The sequence below is a fragment of the Pagrus pagrus genome (genome assembly GCF_965226575.1).
Source record: "Pagrus pagrus genome assembly, chromosome: 12".
NCBI lineage: Eukaryota > Metazoa > Chordata > Actinopteri > Spariformes > Sparidae > Pagrus > Pagrus pagrus.
Window position 1 is genome coordinate 19,150,557 of NC_140196.1, and position 21,329 is coordinate 19,171,885.

Sequence of the window (21,329 nt, forward strand, 5' to 3'; positions counted from 1 at the left end):
AATGGCTACAATGTAATGAATATGTTGGGTAAACGCCCCTGTTTCTGCTTTCCAAAGAGCAACACTACCACAGACGCTGACTTAAGTTAGAAAAACACTTTTAAAGGTCGGTTCCTGAGCGTCACCATCACGTCTTACATCCAGCCCGGTCCAGTGGTGCACCTCCTGCTCACTGACAGACTGCTCCTTTAGTCACACATTGTTTCAGAGACTGCAGGACTCCATCTGCTGGTGGACTGCTGCAAGTTAAAGTGATCGTTCATGATAGAGTACAGTGTGGAAAACATCCATATCAGCCATTTAGTTGAATATCTGCCTCAAAAAAGTGATTTTAAATTTAAACTTAATAACGTTGCTGAGAGATTTCAAGCTGTGTCCTGAAATCCTGAAAGAAAAGAAGCTTAAATCTGACAAAAACTCAACAGATTTTGATGTGATTATTCATCTCAGGGGCCCCAAACTTCATTTCAAGGGCCAGAAGTGAAACTGAAACTGACTGAACTGTACTTCATTATGTTTCATTTTTATCCGGCATGTTTCATATTTCTCCTGAACATTCATTGACAAACATTATCCAGCTCCAGCCTCTGAAGAGGAGCCGGTGGGGTATACCCAGGAGTGTAGGTGGGCGGCGGGGATGTTTACTTGACTACGTGCAGACGTCAAAGCGCATACATCGTATCCCGGCATGCAGCAGGAGGCCGTTTAGGGATCCAGCAGCTGGTAGTGAGTTGCTAGAGCGCCGAGCAGGCAGCAGCCATCGGTCAACACAGCACACACATTTCCTCTCCATGTGAGAAAAACTGAGCCGTCTACCATCCAGGCGACAGAAAAATATGCTGTTCGGACGCCTGACGAGTCACCGCACCGGCTTTTGAGTCACCATTGTCATCCGGTTTTCATTTTGGAGGATTCCTCCCTCCATCCTCCGGATCGCACCGAACAGGCAATGACAACGGTCTCAGCAACCCCGCAGCAGATGAGGGACCGGCTGCTGCAGGCCATCGACAGTCACAGCAATGTGAGTACAGCTAGCTAGGCTAGGTGGCTAACGTTAGCTTGTTTACCTGCACTCCGGCAAACTCGACAAGGCAGTTCACCCGACAGCTGTCAATTAAGTGTTTCATTGTGTTTTAAAATGCGTGAGGTACGAGTTAGGTTGGCACCGACGTGTCAAATGACTGCGAAAGATGAAGAGACGCTTGGCTTCATCTGACAGCTTGCAAGCTAGCTTAGCAGAGCGCTGCCCCGGTTTGACATCAATCTGGCGTTAGCTCGTTTATGTAGCATGCTAGCTGCTAGCCTAGCCGTAACACCAAAGCGGGTTTGTAGTATTTATCGGCTTGAAGGTATATAATGCATACGCTCGCCCTGGAAATACTCCTTATATCATGAAGTTATCTATGTGCTCTCCTAATCGATCAGCGCTTCGTTGTAGACCATTTCACGTTAGTAAATCCTTGTTACCGAAGTGTGGGAGGTAGCTAGCTAACTCTTAGCTTGAATAGCTACGTTTTAGGAAATAGTCGGACCCTTCCTCCTCAACTTAGTTTAATGCTAGCGGTAGCCAAATCAGCTAACGCAGGTAAGTGCCGACACTCAAACGCTAGTTGACTTTCTCGACAGGATAAGAAACTCGCTCAAATTAAAGTTTAGCACTCTTTGCCTCTAGTTTGTGCCTTAATGCCACACTCATAGTTAACCGTTTGCAGTGGTGAAGGTTTTTTGAGTTGACACTTGGCCATCTTTACTTTTCAACGTCGCTCTGTCGATATGAAGCAGACAAGCTAATGTTTCCTAAGCTAACTCGTTAGCTAACTTGTCCCCACTCACACACGTTGTTGACACGATTCAATCGTTTTTCCACAACCTGGACTGATTGTAGCCACCACGTTGATATGTGAGAATTGAGTAATAGTGATACTATCACGATTACTACAGTCATTTGTATAAAATGCTCATTTAGCACTGACTTTCACTCTGTTAATGGTGATTCAGGCTAATACTAAATGTTTCCCTCTTTAGCAGCAGTGCAGGTGAAACAACATAAAATGTTTGCTTGTCCTCTTTGCAGATATGCAACATGGTGGCTGTACTGGAAGTAATTACATTTCTTGAAAAGTATCCTATCACCAAAGAAGCACTTGAGGTAAGACTGTTGAACTGATTGACTTGAGCTACTTCTGCATGTCGACATTGTGTTGCTTAACTTTGTTTTCTAACTGTCAAACACATTCATGTAGGAAACCCGACTTGGAAAACTGATCAATGATGTGAGGAAGAAGACCAAGGATGAAGACCTCGCCAAGCGTGCTAAGAAACTCTTACGGAACTGGCAGAAGCTCATTGAACCTGGGCCTGCTGTGGCTGCGAGCGCCCCTGGGTCTACCAACGGCAGCTCTCATCCCTGCAGAACTGAGGCCTCTCCTCCTGATATTTCTGTGTCAGGGAAGGGCGTCCCTGAAGTCAAAATCAGAAACGATGTTCACAACACATACTCCCCAAAAGCCGAGAAGTCAAGCAGCCGCAAACGGCGAGCGGAGCTCAGAGACAGTGGAGTGCACTTACCAGAAAAAATCTCCAAAGTGTCGTATGACAACTCTGTTTCACCTCCACCCACCAACGGGATTGCAGGCAGTCCTGATCCCCCGCCTGACCCGCAAGTCGTCCCTTCTCCCGACAGATCTCGGATAGAGCACCTTGATAACGATAAAATCAACAGAATTCCGGTGAATGCTGTCAAGCCTCGCCCCAGCTCACCTGGAGTGGCCAAACTACCTAGCACTTCTTCTATGATCAAGGTTGCTGTAATGCAGCAACAAGCCAGACTGGATGAAGGAGGAGGGGCGTATTATCAAGCCAAAAGTCCCCGCGGCCTCACGACCAGTCCAAGAAGCGCGAAGCATGACACACTGACCAAGCGCTCTTCAGCATACGCACCGAAAGGAACGCCTATCCCAAGCCCTTCCTCGAGGGACTCCCCCTTGTCTTTGCCCCAGCCTGTGTCCTCTCCAGCCCAAGCATCTTACGCTGACAAGCTGCCACATTCTTCTCACAGGTCTTCAACGCACTGGGCCAGTGTGTCAGAAGTCCCGTCTCATTGCCCACCACAAGACGTATCTGCAACACTGGAATCTCCATCAGTCTCCCTTTCGCCCTCTCACGCCCAACACAACTCAGAACTACACAGACCAACATCTGAGGGAGCCATGTCCGTGTCTGATGACACAGACGGGACGACGGTCCCCAACTCAGACCATAAAAGGAGGAAGTACAGATCGAGAGACTATTCTGTCAACTTAGATGGTCAGAAAATAGAGGATACGACGAAGCCTGTTCGGTTAAAAGAACGTAGACTAACATTTGACCCAGTCACAGGTCAGATCAAACCTCTGGTACATAAAGAACCTTCTCAAACAGAGGAAGCCCCCACTCCCGACCCTGTTGAGTCTAGGCAGAGAACTGAAAGCACTGTACACCCGCCAGTTGCCCCGGCCCCGGCACCGGCCCCAGCCCCGCCCCCCGCTCCAGCTCCAGCTCCACCTCCAGCTCTAGCTCTAGCTGCAGCTCCAGGTCCAGCTCCAGCTCCAGGTCCCAGCCCGAACCCCTTCCATCAGACGAACTGGAAGGAGCTGTCCAGAAACGAAATCATCCAGTCCTACTTGAACCTTCAGAGCAATGTGCTCACCTCCTCGGGGGTCCAGGCCCCTGGCGCACACTTTTTCATGTCAGAGTATCTGAAAAGGGAAGAACAGGAGATCAAGGACTCGCGGAAGATACACGTTCTGCAGACGGACAGCTCGGTAGGTGAATTACCGGGCGTGAGCCGGGAGGTGACGGACGAGGATCTGGACAGGATACACACACAGCACTGGCCGGGGGTGAACGGTTGTTATGACACCAAGGGCACCTGGTTTGATTGGACAGAGTGCATATCATTAGACCCTCACGGGGATGAAAGCAAATTGAACATCCTGCCATATGTTTGCCTAGACTGAGGGGTTTGGGGAGGTTGCTGTCCTTTTCCACTCCTTTTCTTTGTCTCCCCACAGAGACGAGATACTTTGTGATTTTGTTTGTCCACTGTGAGTTCGGCAAGAAGCCAGGCCTGCTAAACTCCTGCCCCACGCCTCTTCCTCTTTCTGTGATAATCTGTTCAGATTTTGGTATAAAAAGAGTAAAGATTAAAAGAATAGTTGAGTTTGTAATACCAAGGGCTGTTTCTGTTTTATTTTTCAAACTGAAAGCCACAGGAATGACGAGGCCCTCACGGCAGAGCGCTGCTACTAACACCCTAGGCAAGAAACGGAGACGACACAATCATCCCAGAGAAACGGAAATGGTGTTGTGATGTGAATTTTTGATGTTCTGAATCGTACCTCTATTTCAGGCTCGCTGGGATGATACTGTTGTCTTTCTTTTAGCCTTCTAGTTTCTAACGAGGAATTACAATCTAGGGTTACATTTGAGGGAAGGCTGGGGTTTAGCTGTCCTGTCCAGACCGCCATGTCGGTGCCCAGAAAGGTGTTGATAGAGTTCATCTAGCACAGGTAGAGCTGAACATGTCCAGAGTATGAAATACTGGTGCATATTCGGCAGTTACAAGAAGCTTTACGTGAGATATAAAGAGTAAATTATAAATTTCTTATCATGTATACATCTATTTATTTTTGACCAGTTCATTTTATGGGACGTTCATCCAAACAGGTGTTCATAAACCTATAGATCTGTTTTGTTTCTGTTTGCATCACCATGTTGTCCAGCCTATCTTCAATGTTCGACGGGCATACAGATGTTTTTTGCAGGGTCTTTCTTAAAGATTGCATTTGGTCATAAACATTCCACACGCCACCTTTCACCCACTTTCTGTTTCATCACAGCTCCTACGTGTCCACGCTAACTCTCAAGAAGAAACTCGTTCACTTGGCTTCAGATGGTTTTCTCCCAATAGTGCGGAGCTAGTTCAAAACTTAATTCAGCTTCTCACCACACGCCATTTCTCTCCTGATACTGAGATGTTAAAGAATGTGAAAATAGACTGTGCCGATCAATAATTGCATTTTAGAGACAAAAACAAGGAAATGTTTGATGCTGAGACTTTGTTTCTGTTCTTTTTAGATATCGTTTTGCCTTCTGAAATTCCTTCACAATCTTCTTCTGAGTTAAAACAGCCTTAGTGAATGTACAGGAGTGAGACCTCTCATGCAGTCGACAGCTCGTCGGTCATTTGATCACTGACGTAATTCGAGCGTGAATAGTGACTGATGCTCCCGCAAGTTTATGTGCCGATTGTTTCCTTCAGTTTCAGACACGTGAAAAGTTTTAGCAGCTGCTGTTCGAGGTCGCGTTTCTTTTGCTTCCAGTTTTCTTAACGGAAACCGGAGAGAGAAAGCTGTGTGCATCAGATACTCTTGGCATTTTCCACGCAACAACTAATACTTCATTTTGATTTCCCTTTACGCTCATCCCGTCACTACCACTTTTTTCCTCACATGATTTAAACGATGATTGGCTTCTGTGCAGCCTCTCTGTCCATACCTTCTTTCAGTCATTCATCCTCTACCAATGTGCCTTGGTAAATGGTAAATCTGGATTTGCTCCCGCATAAAACGCACCTGTTGGTGGAGTCCGGTTTATGTGCAAGATTTCCAAATCCCGTGATCAATACGACGCTGTTATATGCACCGTTTCTGTTACTTTTTGTACACACTGATCTAGCGAGGGTGAAGCTGCAGACAATGAGAAACTGCACAACAACAACAACACAGCTGGCAATAAAGGAAAAGTGCTACAACTGGTTGAGAAGAATCTGTTTTCTGGAGTTTTGACTGGGGGCATCTTTCTTTGTTCAGTGTTTAACATCTCTCAATTGTTTGAAAAATAAAATGATCTAAATCTTCAGCTCGGCCGACTGACTCTTTTACAGTGCCACTGTGTTTGACAACTGCCATCATCCTTGAATAATATGACCTGAAAGAAAAAAAACCTAAATGGTCAGTTTTCTATTTCTGAGGTTGATTTATGCTCTGTTGTGTTGCACTTACCCAGATCATCCATGTGGGGGCGCACAGTGTCCATTTCTTTTCTTTGTCTGCATCAGCATGTGATGTAAAGGTGGCTCGGTGTGAGTAGTTTCAGTGTAGTGGGCGTTAATTGATCAAACTCGTCCCTTTTCTCACCCTTAAAAGAATATTTCGCCTACTTTGAAAGAAAGAATCTAGATTTTGTTATTTCATCAGTGAAAGTCTGTAATTATTAATGCCTGGTGAAGAAATGTGCACAAAAGTGACATTTTATCAGCGCTGTCAGCCTCAGTAGAGACTGCGTATGGGTCCCTACGTGTTTAATAGACTCATACATACGTCTCTGCCCGCAGTGATGTAATCTCATCACAGATGTCAGAATGAGTAACCGTCCCTCGTCCCCCGGCTGTGTTTACTCTGACTCTGAATCAGCCCTCTGCACACCTGTATGACGTGATCACCTGCCACGAGCGCCCTCAAATCCAGTTGTGTTTGTGTCCAGACACACTGAGGTGAGACACCTGGCCTTACGTCATTATTAGTGTGCTGGTTTTTACATCTGGTCTGGTTAAAGTCTGTTGAGGACGGGCCGGTGTATCATGAAGGGTTATAACTCAGTCAGAAGATGAGGTCTGGATGATTTTCTTGTTAAATCCATTCGTTGAGTCGTCTCTAAGATGTCTTCTATGTAACCAACAACAAAAAAAACACAGATTTCCTTGTATATGGCAAAGAAACAGCAAAATCGCACAGTTTAGAAGCCAGTAGATGACTGAAAAGATTGATTATCACCATAGCTGACTTAAAGACTGACAAGAAATTGATTCATTAATTAGAAAATAAGTTTACAGCTATTTTAATAATCGATTAATTGTTTCAGTCATTTTTCAAGTGAAAATGTCAAACATTTGCTGGTTCCAGCTTGTTAAAAATAAGGATTTGCTGCTTTTCTTTATCATGTATGATAATAAATGACTTGGGTTTGGGTTTGGGACTGTTGGTTGGACAAAAGAAGCTATTTGAAGATTTCCCTTTGGCCTCTGGAAAAATGTGTTGAGCATTTTTTCCCCCTTTATCTTCTTTTTTCTATTTTTTTAATTTATTTATTTATTTATTTTTACAGTTTTTGGACATTAATAACCGACTAAAGTACCAATTATTCTCACGATTCATCTGTAATGAAAACCATTGTTAATTGCAGCTGATCAATGAATTGGCTCTCATTGCAGTCATGTAAAAAAAGCTGTTAGATAGATACAGCAGGCCTACATCTATTCGTGCTTTGATAAAGGACAGTTTTAGTGCTTATTTCTAGTTTTATTTTCACTATGAAACCTCTCGAGCTCTATTTAATTTTCCACACAAATGACTTTAATTCAGGGGCGCGACAAGCTGAAACAAAATGTCATTTTTGTTTGGCCTATTTCATTTCCCTGTAAACCCTGTCTCCATTGTCTCTAACTAGATAATGGCTGGTCTGGAGCAACAGCCTGGTATGTGTTGTGAGTAGACTTCATGTGAAGATGTTCATGTGAGGAGTCGAGTTCTTCATGTGCAGCGTTGTACTTCAGTTTATAATCTGTCACCAACACTTTCTTTTCACAGAAAGGGGATGCTTGGGAGCCCCCATAAGTCTGGAAGTAGAAGTGAAACACATTTACAAGAGCTGCCCCATTTTTAAAGTCCCTGCTTTTCATAGACTTGTTGTTTCTGTGAGGAACTGAATTGACCGCAAGCAGCCGAAGAGTCTGGTTCATCTGACAGTGTGTCGTTAATATGTGCAGGAGGAAGAGCTCCTGTCTAGTTATCTGTTGTAGACAGTGGAGCAGCTTTACAAACCCTGCCATGTGAAGTTGTATCTGTTATCTAAAACCCCCATAGCACTTACATTACGTCACCTCAGTAGCTCATTGTACTTAGTTTAGTTCCTCTGAACTTTTTTTTTTTTCCTACTGCAGTGAGTCAAAGAAGTGCGACAATTTGTCTGGTCCAGTTCACGTCTGGTATGCAGGGTGGGACCTGCTGAGCACTCCCACTTTCAGGAATTTGGGAAGTTTCCTTCCATATAAGGAGTTTTTGATTTCTATCAGGACCTGAGGAAGAGAGGGGGAAAGGTGGAGCCTGGGATCGATTAACGAAGCGGAGGACCGAAGAGTATACTGGAGAAGCAAGAGGACTCACGTGTGTGGACTTCCGTTATTGCTGAAACGTAGCTAGCCTACAATTTTATACTGAATGAAATAGAAAAGAGTTGTCAATACACAACAAAATCAAATATACAGCTTCCATTCGATGCCGTAAAAACAATAAATGCGTAAGAGTGGAGCAACAGAACAAAAAATAGGACAAATTAGCGTTTAAACAGCACTAGATTACCAACATTATGAAGTGTCAGGCAGAACTGAACTATTTAACATGATATATTAAATATAGCAGCTGGTTAATAAACATTATAAACAGTATCTGGCGGTGTTAATAGTACACCAGCTCAGATGTGTACTGGAAAAGAGAAGGTTAATTTAATTAAGTTGTTGTGAGCTTGTAAAACCTGTAGCCTAACTATGTAATAACATCTCTTGAGGCTGCATAGATGGTGTGTTAGGTTATTTGACTTCCTTTTTGGATAACTTGACATATGTATACAGTCGATTCAAATCTCTATGTGTTTTATTTCCCAACATTACGGTTTACACTCCAGGGAATAAGATTATTATTATTATTATTATTTATTATTTTGTGGACAAAAATAATCCAATCTAAAGAGCGTCTAAAACATGAAAATAGCTATCATGTGTAAAGTTTGAATCGTACAAGGTCACCTCCCCCGGGTTGTTAATGCCCACAAAATAACCACACAAAGTATCAGGAGCACCTCTTACAATGATCTTTGTTTTACGCAGACTTGTTGAGTCATGTAATCCAATTTGATGCAAACATGAGCTCGCAAATTGAAGTATTGTGTTAAATATTTTCCCCCTGGTCCCACACAAAGACCTGCTGTTGCCTTTAAGCTGCATTTCCAGGCTTTCTGCAGCGCTGTCGCTGGCCCTGCTGCTGTGGTGGCCGTCAGCAGCAGTGAACCATCTTGACTGTGACTCGTTACTCTTTGGGAGAAACCGTGGGAGCGCTGTAATTGGCGGCTGTAAAAGAGAAAGGAAGTATTTAGCTCGCTCCGTTTTCATTGGAAGAGAAAGTCGAAGATAATTTAGCGCAGATTTTATCCTCAAGCCAGTGTCTGTTTTTTTTCCCACGAAAATAACAAAGTCACCACTCTTTCATGATGTCCTTTAACAGGGGTCCTGCCTTCGGGCTGACAGCGGAGGTGAAAAACAAGGTAGGTGTGAATTTATTTTTAAAAAACAAAAACATTAAAGTAACTTGTGCTGAACTTTTTCCCCCTCGCCATCCACTTCATTGTGCTTTTCTCTGAGCGTCACCTGGCCTCCATTTTGATATGCGTGCCCAGGTTTAAAGGTAGTCGGAGGTGGATGGAGAAACGGTGATTTAAAAGTGCTTTTTAAAGATTAAACAGACTTCATAATCATCAGAAAACCTCCCCTTGTGTGTGCATACGTTGCAAACTATATATCCACCTTTAGTAATGGTGTTCACCGGAGTATACCGACTCCTCCGGGCGGGAGACAAACTTAAAATCAGAGGTTGGGCGTTGTCCCTCTTGGCAAAGTATCATGTCGTTGTGGCAGAAAACTGTTATCCCCGTTTTTCCACAGTTTTCTCCGGCCTGTGCAGCGTGTTGCCCGGCGTTGTGCCCCCCATTAGCCGATAATGTAATTCACCTATTAGTGTCGGGGTTGGACGCCATCCAGCCACATTATGTCTCGTCCCTGAGTGTTTTTATTGCTTCTTGTGAAGTGCAAGAAAAGTTTCCTACGTCCTCCCCCTGCGCCTCAGTCTCATGTTGGTCCCCTTGATTCAGCGTCTCTCAGCTGAAATCATGTCCAATCTGTGCGGGGAGAGCTTCAGGTATCACCCTGCACAATGAGCCTTTGTGGACAGTGAAGTTTACACAAACTGAGCTGACCCCAGATCAGTAATGTGTAACCTCTATGAGGAGAGCACCTTGTTTATTTGGGCTGGTCTGTGTGCACACGGATCCACTTAAAATGCCATGACTGATGCTGGAGATTACTGTCCTGACCTCTTTATTTACCTGCATAACCTTGACAACTTTTGAAGGATATAAATGTGTTGTTAACTGTGTAATATCACAGGATGTTGTCCACCATTTTCTTGTCTGCTTTTCTCACAAAAAACAAGTTCAAGTTGCCAATAATCTGCCGCAGACATCTAAAGGTTTTGTCTCTTGAACACAGCTTCAGGTGATGTCCTTCTTTTAACTGCATTCCTCAGCAGAGGAGACAAAGGGTCACATCCCTCCCCCAAATCACTGCAGAACAACATGTGCCGGACGCAAAGAAACCACGTAGATTTCCTCTGTCTGTCGCCAGTGAAGTCCTTGAATAGAGGGACTAGAGGAGGGTTGGGGGGGGGCTGAAGTGATGCTGATTTCAGTGGTATTTCCTGCCATCAGTGACGCAGCCTTTACCATGAAATCTGAGGCATTTAAAGATTTACACTCCTCCACACCCTCCCCCTCCCTTTTATTTTCCTGTAGAAAGTCTGCACCAGCAAGCATCTCAGAAGTTCAGACGGTGAACTCATAGTTAAATGAGCTGCAATGGTCATTTTTTTTTAGCCTAACCAAGGTCCGTATTCATTCATTGGATCAACAGGCACAGTTGTGCGCTCTCGCTGCTTTCATTCAGCTCTTTAATCCAACCACTGTAAGGCCAAATTCCTTGCGTTCAGCTTGTCTCAGTAAATTACATCTGTAGGATTCTTTGCGGGCAATTAAAATAGCCAGTGTTGTTTTTAATATGGGGATAACCGAATGAAGGAAATGTAATTAGAAGACAGACATTCCTTCGAGTACAACCAGCTGTGAGGCAACTGCAGCCAACTTCTATGTATATTGTAGGTTGAACTCTGCGGTTCAGTCTCTCATTGCCCTCGGGACAGAGAGGGATTGTTAGCGGCTTCTGAGTTTGCACGCAGCTCACTCAGTCGACACCTTATCCTTCAGCGGACCAGAAGAAATCTATACCTGTTTCTGTTTGAGCCACTGACTTTGTTTGCTTTTCATTTCTGCTCTCTAGCTTGTCCCACAACAGACTTGGCTTTTTGTTTACGTGACCATAATGGCCTCATTCAGAGCCAGAGAAACGTGTCTCTCACACTTGTGTCACCAGTCCAATTAGAGAACCAAAACCCTTGTTACTCCAAGAACCACCTCGACACTCACCATAAAGTCAATCTTTGTGCCATGTTAAGCTCTTAAAACTCTCCCTCCCCCTTTTCAGCAATGGCCTTCCTGTGTTTCCGGGCAGAATTTAGCAGTTTACCAAACAGGATATCCGTGTGTGTGTGTGTGTGTGTGTGTGTGTGTGTGTGTGTGTGTGTGTGAGGTCATGTCATGTCAGTGTCACATTTTTTTATTTATAAACGTTAAAAGACAAAACCCCCTCTGTAGACACAGCATACTGCACTCAGGCATTGTGAAATTCAGGGGTGACCATGAAGTATGATAACATGCAGTCATAATATTAAGACATTATCTGTTATTACTCACATTGTTACAAACGCACCTCAGTTATCGGTTTAAGTGGGATGTGTTTGTGTGAGTGAGAGGTCATCGGGAGAAGTAGGATAGGAGTGGGATTTGTCATCTGGTGACCAAAAACAAAAGAATTCTGACAAACTATGAAACAATGAAATGAGGTTGTTAAAAGTGTGGATGCTTTCACGATACCACGTTTAAACCGATACGTTATTGGCATTCTGTAGTATTCAAAGTACTAAAGCTATATAAAAAAATGGGTTAGATTGCTTATAATAAAACGAATAATGATCATATTATGTGCTCCTCAGATGTTTTTCTTCTTTAACCATGGTATCAAAAGATTTGTTTTTTGTATCCAAGTTTAAAATTCTGGTATCGTGACATTTCTATGAATGCATCGACCGGTTTTAACTAGAAGCCCGACTGTTACTTATAATTGGGATGGGAGTCAAATATTTCAGTAAAGCCAATATAAACACATTTTGGCAATGATTCCTTAGAAGTGGTTATCAAAACACTTGTGACAGGGGCCGGATATTTTACAGTTTAAAGCAACATTAAGTAGAAATTGGCATTTTGTGTGATTTAGTGCCCCTCACAGTTTGAGTGCAACACCACTGTCATAAATACAAATCCCAGCTGTGTCACAATTATTCAGAGGTAATGTTTAAGTAAACATGTATGTAACGCTGTGATCCTGCCCTCTCACTGAGGTTACATAGTGCAAAAACACCATTCACCCTTTTACAAGACACCGTACCATCAAAAATGATTTCAAATTTGGTATTATAAGGTAAAAAAGTTACATAATACTTCTTCAATAATAGACTTTATTGTCTAAAATGACACCAGTGCACTTAAACGATATATTTAACCGAGAATTTCATAATTATAAATTACCCGAGGCATCTTTTTTCTGAGTTATAATCTGACCTTTGACCTCTCCACCTGACCAGATTGCACAGAAGTACGACCCCCAAAAAGAAGAGGAGCTGAGGATCTGGATCGAAGACATCACTGGCAAGAGCATCGGCCCCGACTTCCAGAAAGGCTTGAAGGATGGAGTCATTCTGTGCGAGTAAGCAGCGCTTCAGTACGCCGTACCGTGACGGCCTCAATCATCCATTGTCATTATGTACTACGGTTTAGAAAACCTAAAAATCTTCTTTTGTTTCCTCTCAGACTTATCAACACACTTGCACCAAACTCCGTGGGAAAGGTCAACCGCTCAGCGCTGAACTGGCATCAGGTGAGCTGGATGATGACACGTGTTTTTAATCAATGGAGGGTGTGGCGAAATTAGCGTCTAAGTTTTGCACATAGTTTGAGACTTGCATTGTACACAGCTAACAAATAGCAGCGGACAAGATATTCCTGTTGCATTGTGGTTTTCTACAAGTTAGGATGTCAGCACACTGAATCATGTTAGCTCAAGGTTTATACTCACATGGTGGAAGTGTCGCATACTTCTTTTGCTTTTACAGAAACTGCTTTAGGGCTTGTTTCTAAAACTGGTTTCTTTCCCGAGGTGGAACCTGTCACAGTAAAAAAAAAAAGACTCCCTCATTTGAAGATGGCTGAATGTTGCAGACACACACTGTTATTACAGCCACAGGACTGCTTATTCTTAATAAGCACATTTAAGATCAGAGAGATAATCACATAGATCCTGCGTACACACACTGTTGTTGATCTTGTTTGAAATTGGTGTGGTCACAGCTGGAGAACCTGACGAACTTCATCAAAGCCACCACAGTGTATGGCCTGAAGCCTCATGACATCTTCGAAGCCAACGACCTGTTTGAGAACGGCAACATGACGCAGGTCCAAACAGCGCTGCTCGCACTCGCTAACATGGTGAGTCTTGTACAGGAATCTGACACTTGTACAGGGAGTAATGTTTTCCAATCAAGAAAGTAAAATTCTTTGTTATGACAACCTTCTATACCCTTTTCTCTCAGGCCAAGACCAAGGGCATCCAGTCTCGGGTGGACATCGGGGTCAAGTACGCAGACAAGCAGGAGAGGGTGTTTGATGAGGAGAAGATGAAGGCTGGACAGTGTGTTATTGGCCTACAGGTATACATTGTTTTATGTTTGTTTGCTGTTTCGATGAGCGGTAGGGTTCAAAATGTAAAGAGTCAGCAGCTGTTCAGTTTTGGTTCTGAAACTTGCTGAAAACTGAATGCCAAGTATACTTCAGCACAAAAATATGTGTCTGTACAGGTCTGAAACTAATAAAATGTGAAGACAGTTGTTATTGAACAAAACAAGTTTCAGCTTATCAACTTGCTGTTTTTGGCTGTATCCGGGGCATGTTGCATGCTTGAGGAGCTGATCTCGATACTGCATGTATGAAACTATTGCGAAACTAGACTGTTATGACCTCATGTCAAGCATGGCATACTTGGGTGGAAGAGCTGCTCATTGTTCCCAGCCTCTGTTGTGTTGTTGTTGTTTCGGTCGCTGAGGAAGGTGCCAGGTTAGATATGAGGGCTACCTAAACAGTGAGGACAACTCACCGTACGACTTATTGTTTGTAGTGTAGACATAGCTGACGGCTGATGGACACTTTAAAGCATGTTTGCCTACTGCCATGAATGGTGATGTTCTTGTTTGAAAATATGAGCATTGCAGTAATATTATGCAACAGTTTGTTGCAGTGTGTGGGGTTTAAAGCAACTTTTGTATTTCAGCTCATTAATTTATTGTGGTGTTCTGTCTTCAGATGGGGACCAACAAGTGTGCCAGCCAGGCAGGTATGAACGCTTACGGCACCAGGAGGCACTTATATGACCCCAAAAATCAAGTCCAGTCCCCCTTGGACAACACAACCATCAGCCTGCAAATGGGAACCAACAAGGGAGCGAGCCAGGTACTGAACACATTCTCAACTTCTCATAAATCCAACATTATAGGACTGCAGTTGGAAATAAGCCTCAGGGCATCACTTATTCCCGAGCTTCCTGTCATGTTTAGTCTTGTAGCAAGCTGTAAACTCTACAAACCGGGTTTTAGTTTGTTCACCCTGAGCTGAGGGAAACTTGAGGTTTTCAGTTCAAGAAAGATAGGTCCCTCTTACAGAACCAGACATGCCGGTTTATTTCCTTATTTATTCCGTCCATATCAAAGTGAAAATCAGTATGAAGCTATAAACATGTAGGTTCAATGAGTCATAATGTGATAGGTTATCTACAAATCTACATGTATTCATCTGTGATACCTTTTCAAGTTCATATCACCAACCACATTATGACTGCATCAGATTTTGAACTTACAATCATATCTCTGTCTTTGATCTGTTTATTTCTTTAAATAGTTGACTCTATCTTTCATCTTGCATTGCTGGCCCAGTTTGTGTTTTGTTCTTGTCAGATTAAGGCTGAACAACACTGAATATAACTTGATGATATTAACTTATTGACACTTCTCGGCTCTAGCTCAGGCTTTTTTTTAGGATATAGCACTTAACACACAACACAGCTGATCCAAAGTGCTTTACAGCACAGAGAGGAAAAACAAAACTAAATAAATAATAGAAGGAAACAAACGCAAGAGAAGAAATTATATGAGAGTGATGACAAAATAATAATAATAAAAGCAATAATTAGATATCACTATATCTGCTATATATTATTATAGCAGCAATAACGACAACAATAGAAATTATAGACGTTTCCCGATATTGTAACACCAGGAACAATAATCTAATAATAATTTCTTGCTTTAGTAATATGTAGTATTGGAGCTCGGGTCGATGCTCCATGCAGCTTAACAAACTTTAATCAGCTTTTCTGGAACCAAACACTCGATACTGTGCTGCAAATTGCATGTTTTTACTTTTAGTATGGGTTGGAGGCTGTATGCATACAATTGTGATGTATTACTGTGTTATAACATTGCACCTTGAACGTTGACCCTCTGCTTTGTGCAGCAGTAGTGTTTTAATGTATACATTATACAAAGGGGTTACACAAAATATGTTGTACTAAAACTTCAATGTGCAAGATCGTCAGCAGCAGAGGATTGTGGGTCAGAATAGCCATAAAAAGCATGCTGGCTTGCATACTGCAAAAGTTAACTGGATGCATTTATACATCATTCAACATTCTAGTTATTTGGACGTACTAAACCTTTTTCTGGCTAACTAAATAGTATGGTAGTGTGAGTATTTGAGCACAGGCAGAGTTTTCCATCTTTGACTCAGTGATTTCTTATTTTCTTTTTTCTTTGTCTCTCCTACAGGCTGGGATGACTGCTCCAGGGACACGGCGTGCCATTTACGACCAGAAGCTGTGCACAGACAAGTGTGACAACAGCACCATGTCCCTGCAGATGGGCTACAGCCGCGGCGCCAACCAGAGCGGGCAGAACTTCGGCCTGGGACGGCAGATATTTGACGCCAAGTACTGTCCTCAGCCTGGAGAGGTTGCAGATGATCAAAATGGGGAAGGCGTTGCCTGCAACTACATCCCAGATTACCAAGACGAGGGTTACCAAGGTTACCAGGAAGAAGAGCAGGTGTACCAAGAGGATGGGACAGATTACTAGGAGGAGAGAAGGAGGGAGATGAGGAAGGGAAAGAGGGATCCTCCAGGCAGGCGGTATATTTTTATATCCATAGGATGTTGCACCGTTTCCTGGGTCATATCCTTTTGAGTATTGTATGAAATTGTTTTCTTACCCCTATTTGTGCAAAACCAACGTTACACATATCATAATGAACTGTAGTTCTGTGATTTTTATATTTAAAGTGACCACAAAAGCCAGTCTTTTTGGCTTGGTTAGTTTTTAATCCAGGGATGTTTTTATTAATGTGCCAAAGCCCCTCTATTCTCTTTTTGCCTTTTCTTTTTTTTTTGGTTTCATTTTTGCTGACTTGTAAGTTACATTTAAGGGAGATCCCTAGATTATTGTAAGGGCAACATGAAATGAAACTAGAAGTGAAACATTAGGGATTTTTTTGTTAAAGAAGTGCATCTTATTGCATTTTCGCATCGTTTTGAATACAACACCCCTGCTTGTGTTGGTGTGTAATAGCTGTATCATCTGTGTCAATGACATTATTCCTGTGAATGCATTTCTTTGTGTTATTTCTTCAGTATCATCTTCATTCCTTCAGTATTGGTCATTCACATAGAGTTCGCTTGTTCGGGCAGATGAGGAAACGAAATTGATTTTATTTTTTTAGAACAAACCTTTTTTACATTCCGTCTTTTCTCTCACTCATTTCAGTTTTCTTCTCTTTTTTTGTCTTAACGGATGAAATATGTCCTTTGTTTGCATAACCAGTCCAACTGGAGTTAGCTTGTTTTCTTTGGATTAAAGTCGGTGGGGGAGGATAAAATAATACTCAAGTGAAGTTTTGAACATTCCAAGCAAGAATACTTGATTCTTTTTGTCAGTGAATATGTTAAAGTCAATCTTAAGTATCAGCTGAAATGCGAAACCAATCCTACAATTACATTTGATCATTTTTATTTATGCACATTTGTGATTTTTAAATGGGGGTTGTTTTGTACTTTGAATAACATTTGTATTGGACTATACTTCTTTTTCCTCTGGAATATTCTCTCTGCCATTTGGAAAAAGCAATGTTTGAATTGAGAAGTATGTTTTTGTGAATACGGTGTAATAAAAATGTGTATTCATGATGTATTCATGTGTTGATTTGGTTTGTAAAAGACTGATGTTTGGCACAGAAGGCTGCCATGTGAGAGGTCTACGTAATCTGCAGTGTAGCATTGTTTAAGTGTCGACACAGATCAGTTAGTAAGTGCATGAAACATATTTATAAGCTCAAAGACAAACTAGTTGACCAGAGATGATAAAATAAACAGGAAGTGTTATGAAACACCACATCTCAGTGAAGCTCACAAGCTGCATTATTACAACATTGCTGTACACTACTGTATAATTACTGAAATAACTCAGACACATGGTGTGTTTGTAAAGGGTTGCTTTAAAAGAGAGAACGTTCTCATTTAAATGCAGATAGTTTGGGTTTTTATTGCCCAGTTTTTTAAGATGCGTATATCTGAGATTTTTTTCTCCCCTCTAAAATAAAATTGTATTTGTGGTACTAAACATTTACACTCAAAACATTTAACAGTATCATGTGTTTTAAGAAACAAAGAATAGATTAAAATCACATTATTGAGTTTTGCAAACAACTATAACTACATCAAATTACAGTTGTAGTATAGGCTGGGTTTTGTAATGGATTATATACACTTTTAAACAATACTGCAGTCCAAAATTAAAAACTTTAAATAACCTGAATCAATTTCAGAGATCACTGTCACAGCAACATTTTAAGAACACACACATTACTAGAGGAATAAGAATGAATACTTAAAATAAAATGTCTAAAGTCTTGTATTAGGAGGCAGGTTGGATATCTCAAAACCTGAGTAAGTAAAACCAAAACTAACTATATGGCTAAGTACCAATAGAGGAAGTGAGAACATATACAGTGTTTCTGCAACTGGGTGAACTGACCTTTAAGTTCCTAACAAGGAGCTGACATGTGGAAAAGATGTTCTGCTTCATTCTTGTGCAGGCGATCAGTCCTTCAAAGCACGGTGTCAAATAATGAAAAACTTGACATGACAAATCGCAGCAGTAATGGAAAAATATTCCATAACACATGCTCCATAAACTACACGGGTATCTCAAAATATAAACTAGGATAAAACTGAGGTCTGAGTATGTTTGACCTTTGACCTCTAACAATTACACACCACAAAATCTTTTTAAAAAAAAATATTATTGTTATTATTTTTAGATTTTAATTTTTTAAAATAGAAATATGTTTGTAATTGTGTTAGAACAATGTTAATCTGAAATGTATCTCTTAGAATGGAAATACTCAAGTAAACCTTTGGTGAGTAAATGTATACTTAGTTACAGTGTTTACATAATTGAAGTACAAGTACCAATATAACAATGTAAAAGTACTCCATTACAGGTCATAGTACTGCATTCAACATTTTACTAAGGTATCAAAACTAAAAGTGCAAAGTGTGTAAGCCGAGTGGAGCTGCTTTAATTTACCTTCAGGTTTAGAGGAGACATTTCTAACTGGTGCAACACGTTAAACTCACACTGTGTTACATTAAAATGTACTGAGAGGATAATAAAAAGGGACACGTTGGTAAGAAACTTGACACTGCACAAAAACTGGAGTTACTAGTACAACAACACCTCCATCTGCTGTTCACACTGGGGCCTGACACCGGAAGACACCACTACCGGATGTTTCGCTGAAATCGCGCGATATCAGGCCCGACGAGAATTCTGTCCGTTCTTTTCCCCCGGAACTCCAGGCAAGATGGTAGGTGCACTACCAACCGAGAGGCTTGTCAAAATATAATCTATATGCATCTGAGCTCTACATGAACTGAATTAGATAGCTGTCGATATCATCCGACAGTAACACACATTCTCTGAGCATTCAGTAGAAAATCGTTGCTTAAAATGTCAGATAAGTGTCTGGTTATAAAGGCTCTGTATTAGCCTGAGCTGTGGCTAAGCTAACCCGGTGGCTCTACTTAGTCTGCTCCATTAACCAAATATGACCCGTCTTGTTAATGTCAATTGTGGCCCGAGCAGGGATTAATAGGCTGTTCTTCAAGATAAAACTTCACCAGTGACATTGAATTTAGTTTTAGTTGAAGCATTTGTGCGACAAAGCACTGTGTGCTAACTGTACTAGCTACATTCTGACCTGGGATGATGTCCCCCTCTTTCAGGCGGATACCGAGATCAAGAAGAAGCGTACCTTCAGGAAGTTCACCTACAGAGGTGTGGACCTGGACCAGCTTCTGGACATGTCCTAGTAAGTGAAATACAGCTGATGTTGCATGGTTGTCAGCTGGTGCTTGTGTACTGTATTTTCTTAATATAATTGGCTTGAAATCTGACATCCTGTTTACAAAATGAAGTGTAAAGGCTACTTTATCCACCAACCTATTCACTTCATACTCATCCTGCAAAAGGACGTTATGTTGTGGCTATAAAATGGGTCAGTCCATCACATTAGATATGTAGATTTTGAGGTGAAAGGTTAACAAATGATTAGTAAGATGGTCTGAATTGACAATAAGAGCTATTGTGCTGTACTGCTAGACTGCATTTTACAGAAAACTCATTGCAAAGATAATCGGGGCCTTCATTGACACTACTGTCCTCTCTACCTGTGTAGTGAGCAGCTGATGCAGCTGTACTGCGCCCGCCAGAGGAGGAGGCTGAACCGTGGCCTTCGCCGCAAGCAGCAGTCCCTCCTGAAGCGCCTGCGTAAGGCAAAGAAAGAGGCTCCCCCCATGGAGAAACCAGAGGTGGTGAAGACCCACCTGAGGGACATGGTCATCCTGCCTGAGATGGTCGGGTCCATGGTTGGAGTGTACAACGGGAAGACTTTCAACCAGGTTGAAATCAAGGTGAGGTGCTATTGGTTAGGTGGGAGGGAGGGTGTATGAGTACATTGAAACCTCACCCATTGCCAGTCACATTCCTGTGAAGGAGTGAATTGGAGCCCCAACAATAGTTGACAATGGCGGCTAATGTAGAGCTGTGAGCATGAGTTTTATGTACAGAGACCAGATGGTCAGAGGTCATAATACCAATGCCTGCAGGAAATAAAGAAACTTCAACTGCAAAGTTGTTGCATGTTTTACAACACAAACACATTTAGCAAAAATTTATGAGGTAATTTTGCTGTGTTTAGTGGGTGTCCTCACGTCAGGTGTTTGTTGGTGAACTTGGGCAGATGATCTTTTTCTGACTTGGAATTGTGACTCGACTGACTGATCGCTCCATCGCACCTTTCTGTATCAGTTGGGTTTTTTGAGTACAGTTGATTGAAGCAAGTATAGGTTGTGAAAATGAATCTACATATTGGAAAATTGATACATCACGTACAACATTGATGGTCATCTATGGAGCTGACAGAGTTGATACTCAAGTTGATATGGCGCCAAATTACATTGTGCAAATTCTGAGTTATTCCTTTTTTGTGGTCCTTTGCTTGGAGCTTGCCCGTGTGCGAGTCAATCTGCAGGGTTTTTTTTCCAACCATACCGTTGTCCGCTTTGGGGCGTAAAAAACGTGAAAGACAATCAGATTTGTTATGTAGGTAGTTTGCTTAAGAATGATGGTGCTGACAAAGACATTACTGACGTCACTACACAATTTAATGGCCAAGGTAGTGTAGCCAACTGACCCTTAGCTCATCCAGTCAAAAGCACTAATTAAAGCCTCCAACTGTTGATACTCACAATTTCAGAGCTGCCTAAAGTGTAGAGTTTGCAGTGACTGTCGTCAGACCTGCGGTTATGATTAGCAGCTACATAACTGTTCATGCAGCTCTGAGTGTATGTGGGGCATTTATCTTGTTCACTAACTTGTCTCTTCTCTCCACAGCCTGAGATGTGCGGACACTACCTGGGCGAGTTCTCCATCACCTACAAGCCAGTCAAGCACGGTCGCCCTGGTATTGGAGCCACACATTCTTCTCGTTTCATCCCTCTGAAGTAGAATGGCTGTATTTGTATAAATAAAAAAATGGTTGCTCCACAAAACGATGTCTGCTTTGCTTTCTTCAACATAATGTATGAACATGAATTGCTTGTGTATGGGAATAATTATTAAGCTTGTTAAAGGATC

The 21,329-nt window shown here is 42.1% G+C and overlaps 3 protein-coding genes across 3 annotated transcripts; all 3 read left to right on the top strand.

Moving 5' to 3' along the window:
- The first annotated feature begins 681 nt into the window (after positions 1-681).
- Positions 682-5,901, top strand: crsp7 (cofactor required for Sp1 transcriptional activation, subunit 7). Its single transcript, XM_084368664.1, has 3 exons — positions 682-1,021; positions 2,075-2,149; positions 2,244-5,901. The coding sequence occupies exons 1-3, from the start codon at positions 950-952 to the stop codon at positions 3,996-3,998; spliced, it is 1,902 nt and encodes a 633-aa protein (XP_084224790.1). The 5' UTR covers positions 682-949; the 3' UTR covers positions 3,999-5,901.
- Positions 5,902-9,189: 3,288 nt separating this feature from the next.
- On the top strand, positions 9,190-17,321 carry cnn2 (calponin 2). Its single transcript, XM_084370077.1, has 7 exons — positions 9,190-9,357; positions 12,621-12,742; positions 12,847-12,913; positions 13,384-13,521; positions 13,626-13,742; positions 14,392-14,538; positions 15,909-17,321. Exons 1-7 carry the CDS (start codon positions 9,301-9,303, stop codon positions 16,212-16,214), a joined length of 954 nt encoding a protein of 317 aa, XP_084226203.1. The 5' UTR covers positions 9,190-9,300; the 3' UTR covers positions 16,215-17,321.
- A 1,575-nt stretch (positions 17,322-18,896) lies between these two features.
- Positions 18,897-21,247, top strand: rps15 (ribosomal protein S15). Its single transcript, XM_084368745.1, has 4 exons — positions 18,897-18,999; positions 19,418-19,503; positions 19,870-20,104; positions 21,087-21,247. The coding sequence occupies exons 1-4, from the start codon at positions 18,997-18,999 to the stop codon at positions 21,198-21,200; spliced, it is 438 nt and encodes a 145-aa protein (XP_084224871.1). The 5' UTR covers positions 18,897-18,996; the 3' UTR covers positions 21,201-21,247.
- Positions 21,248-21,329: the final 82 nt, after the last annotated feature.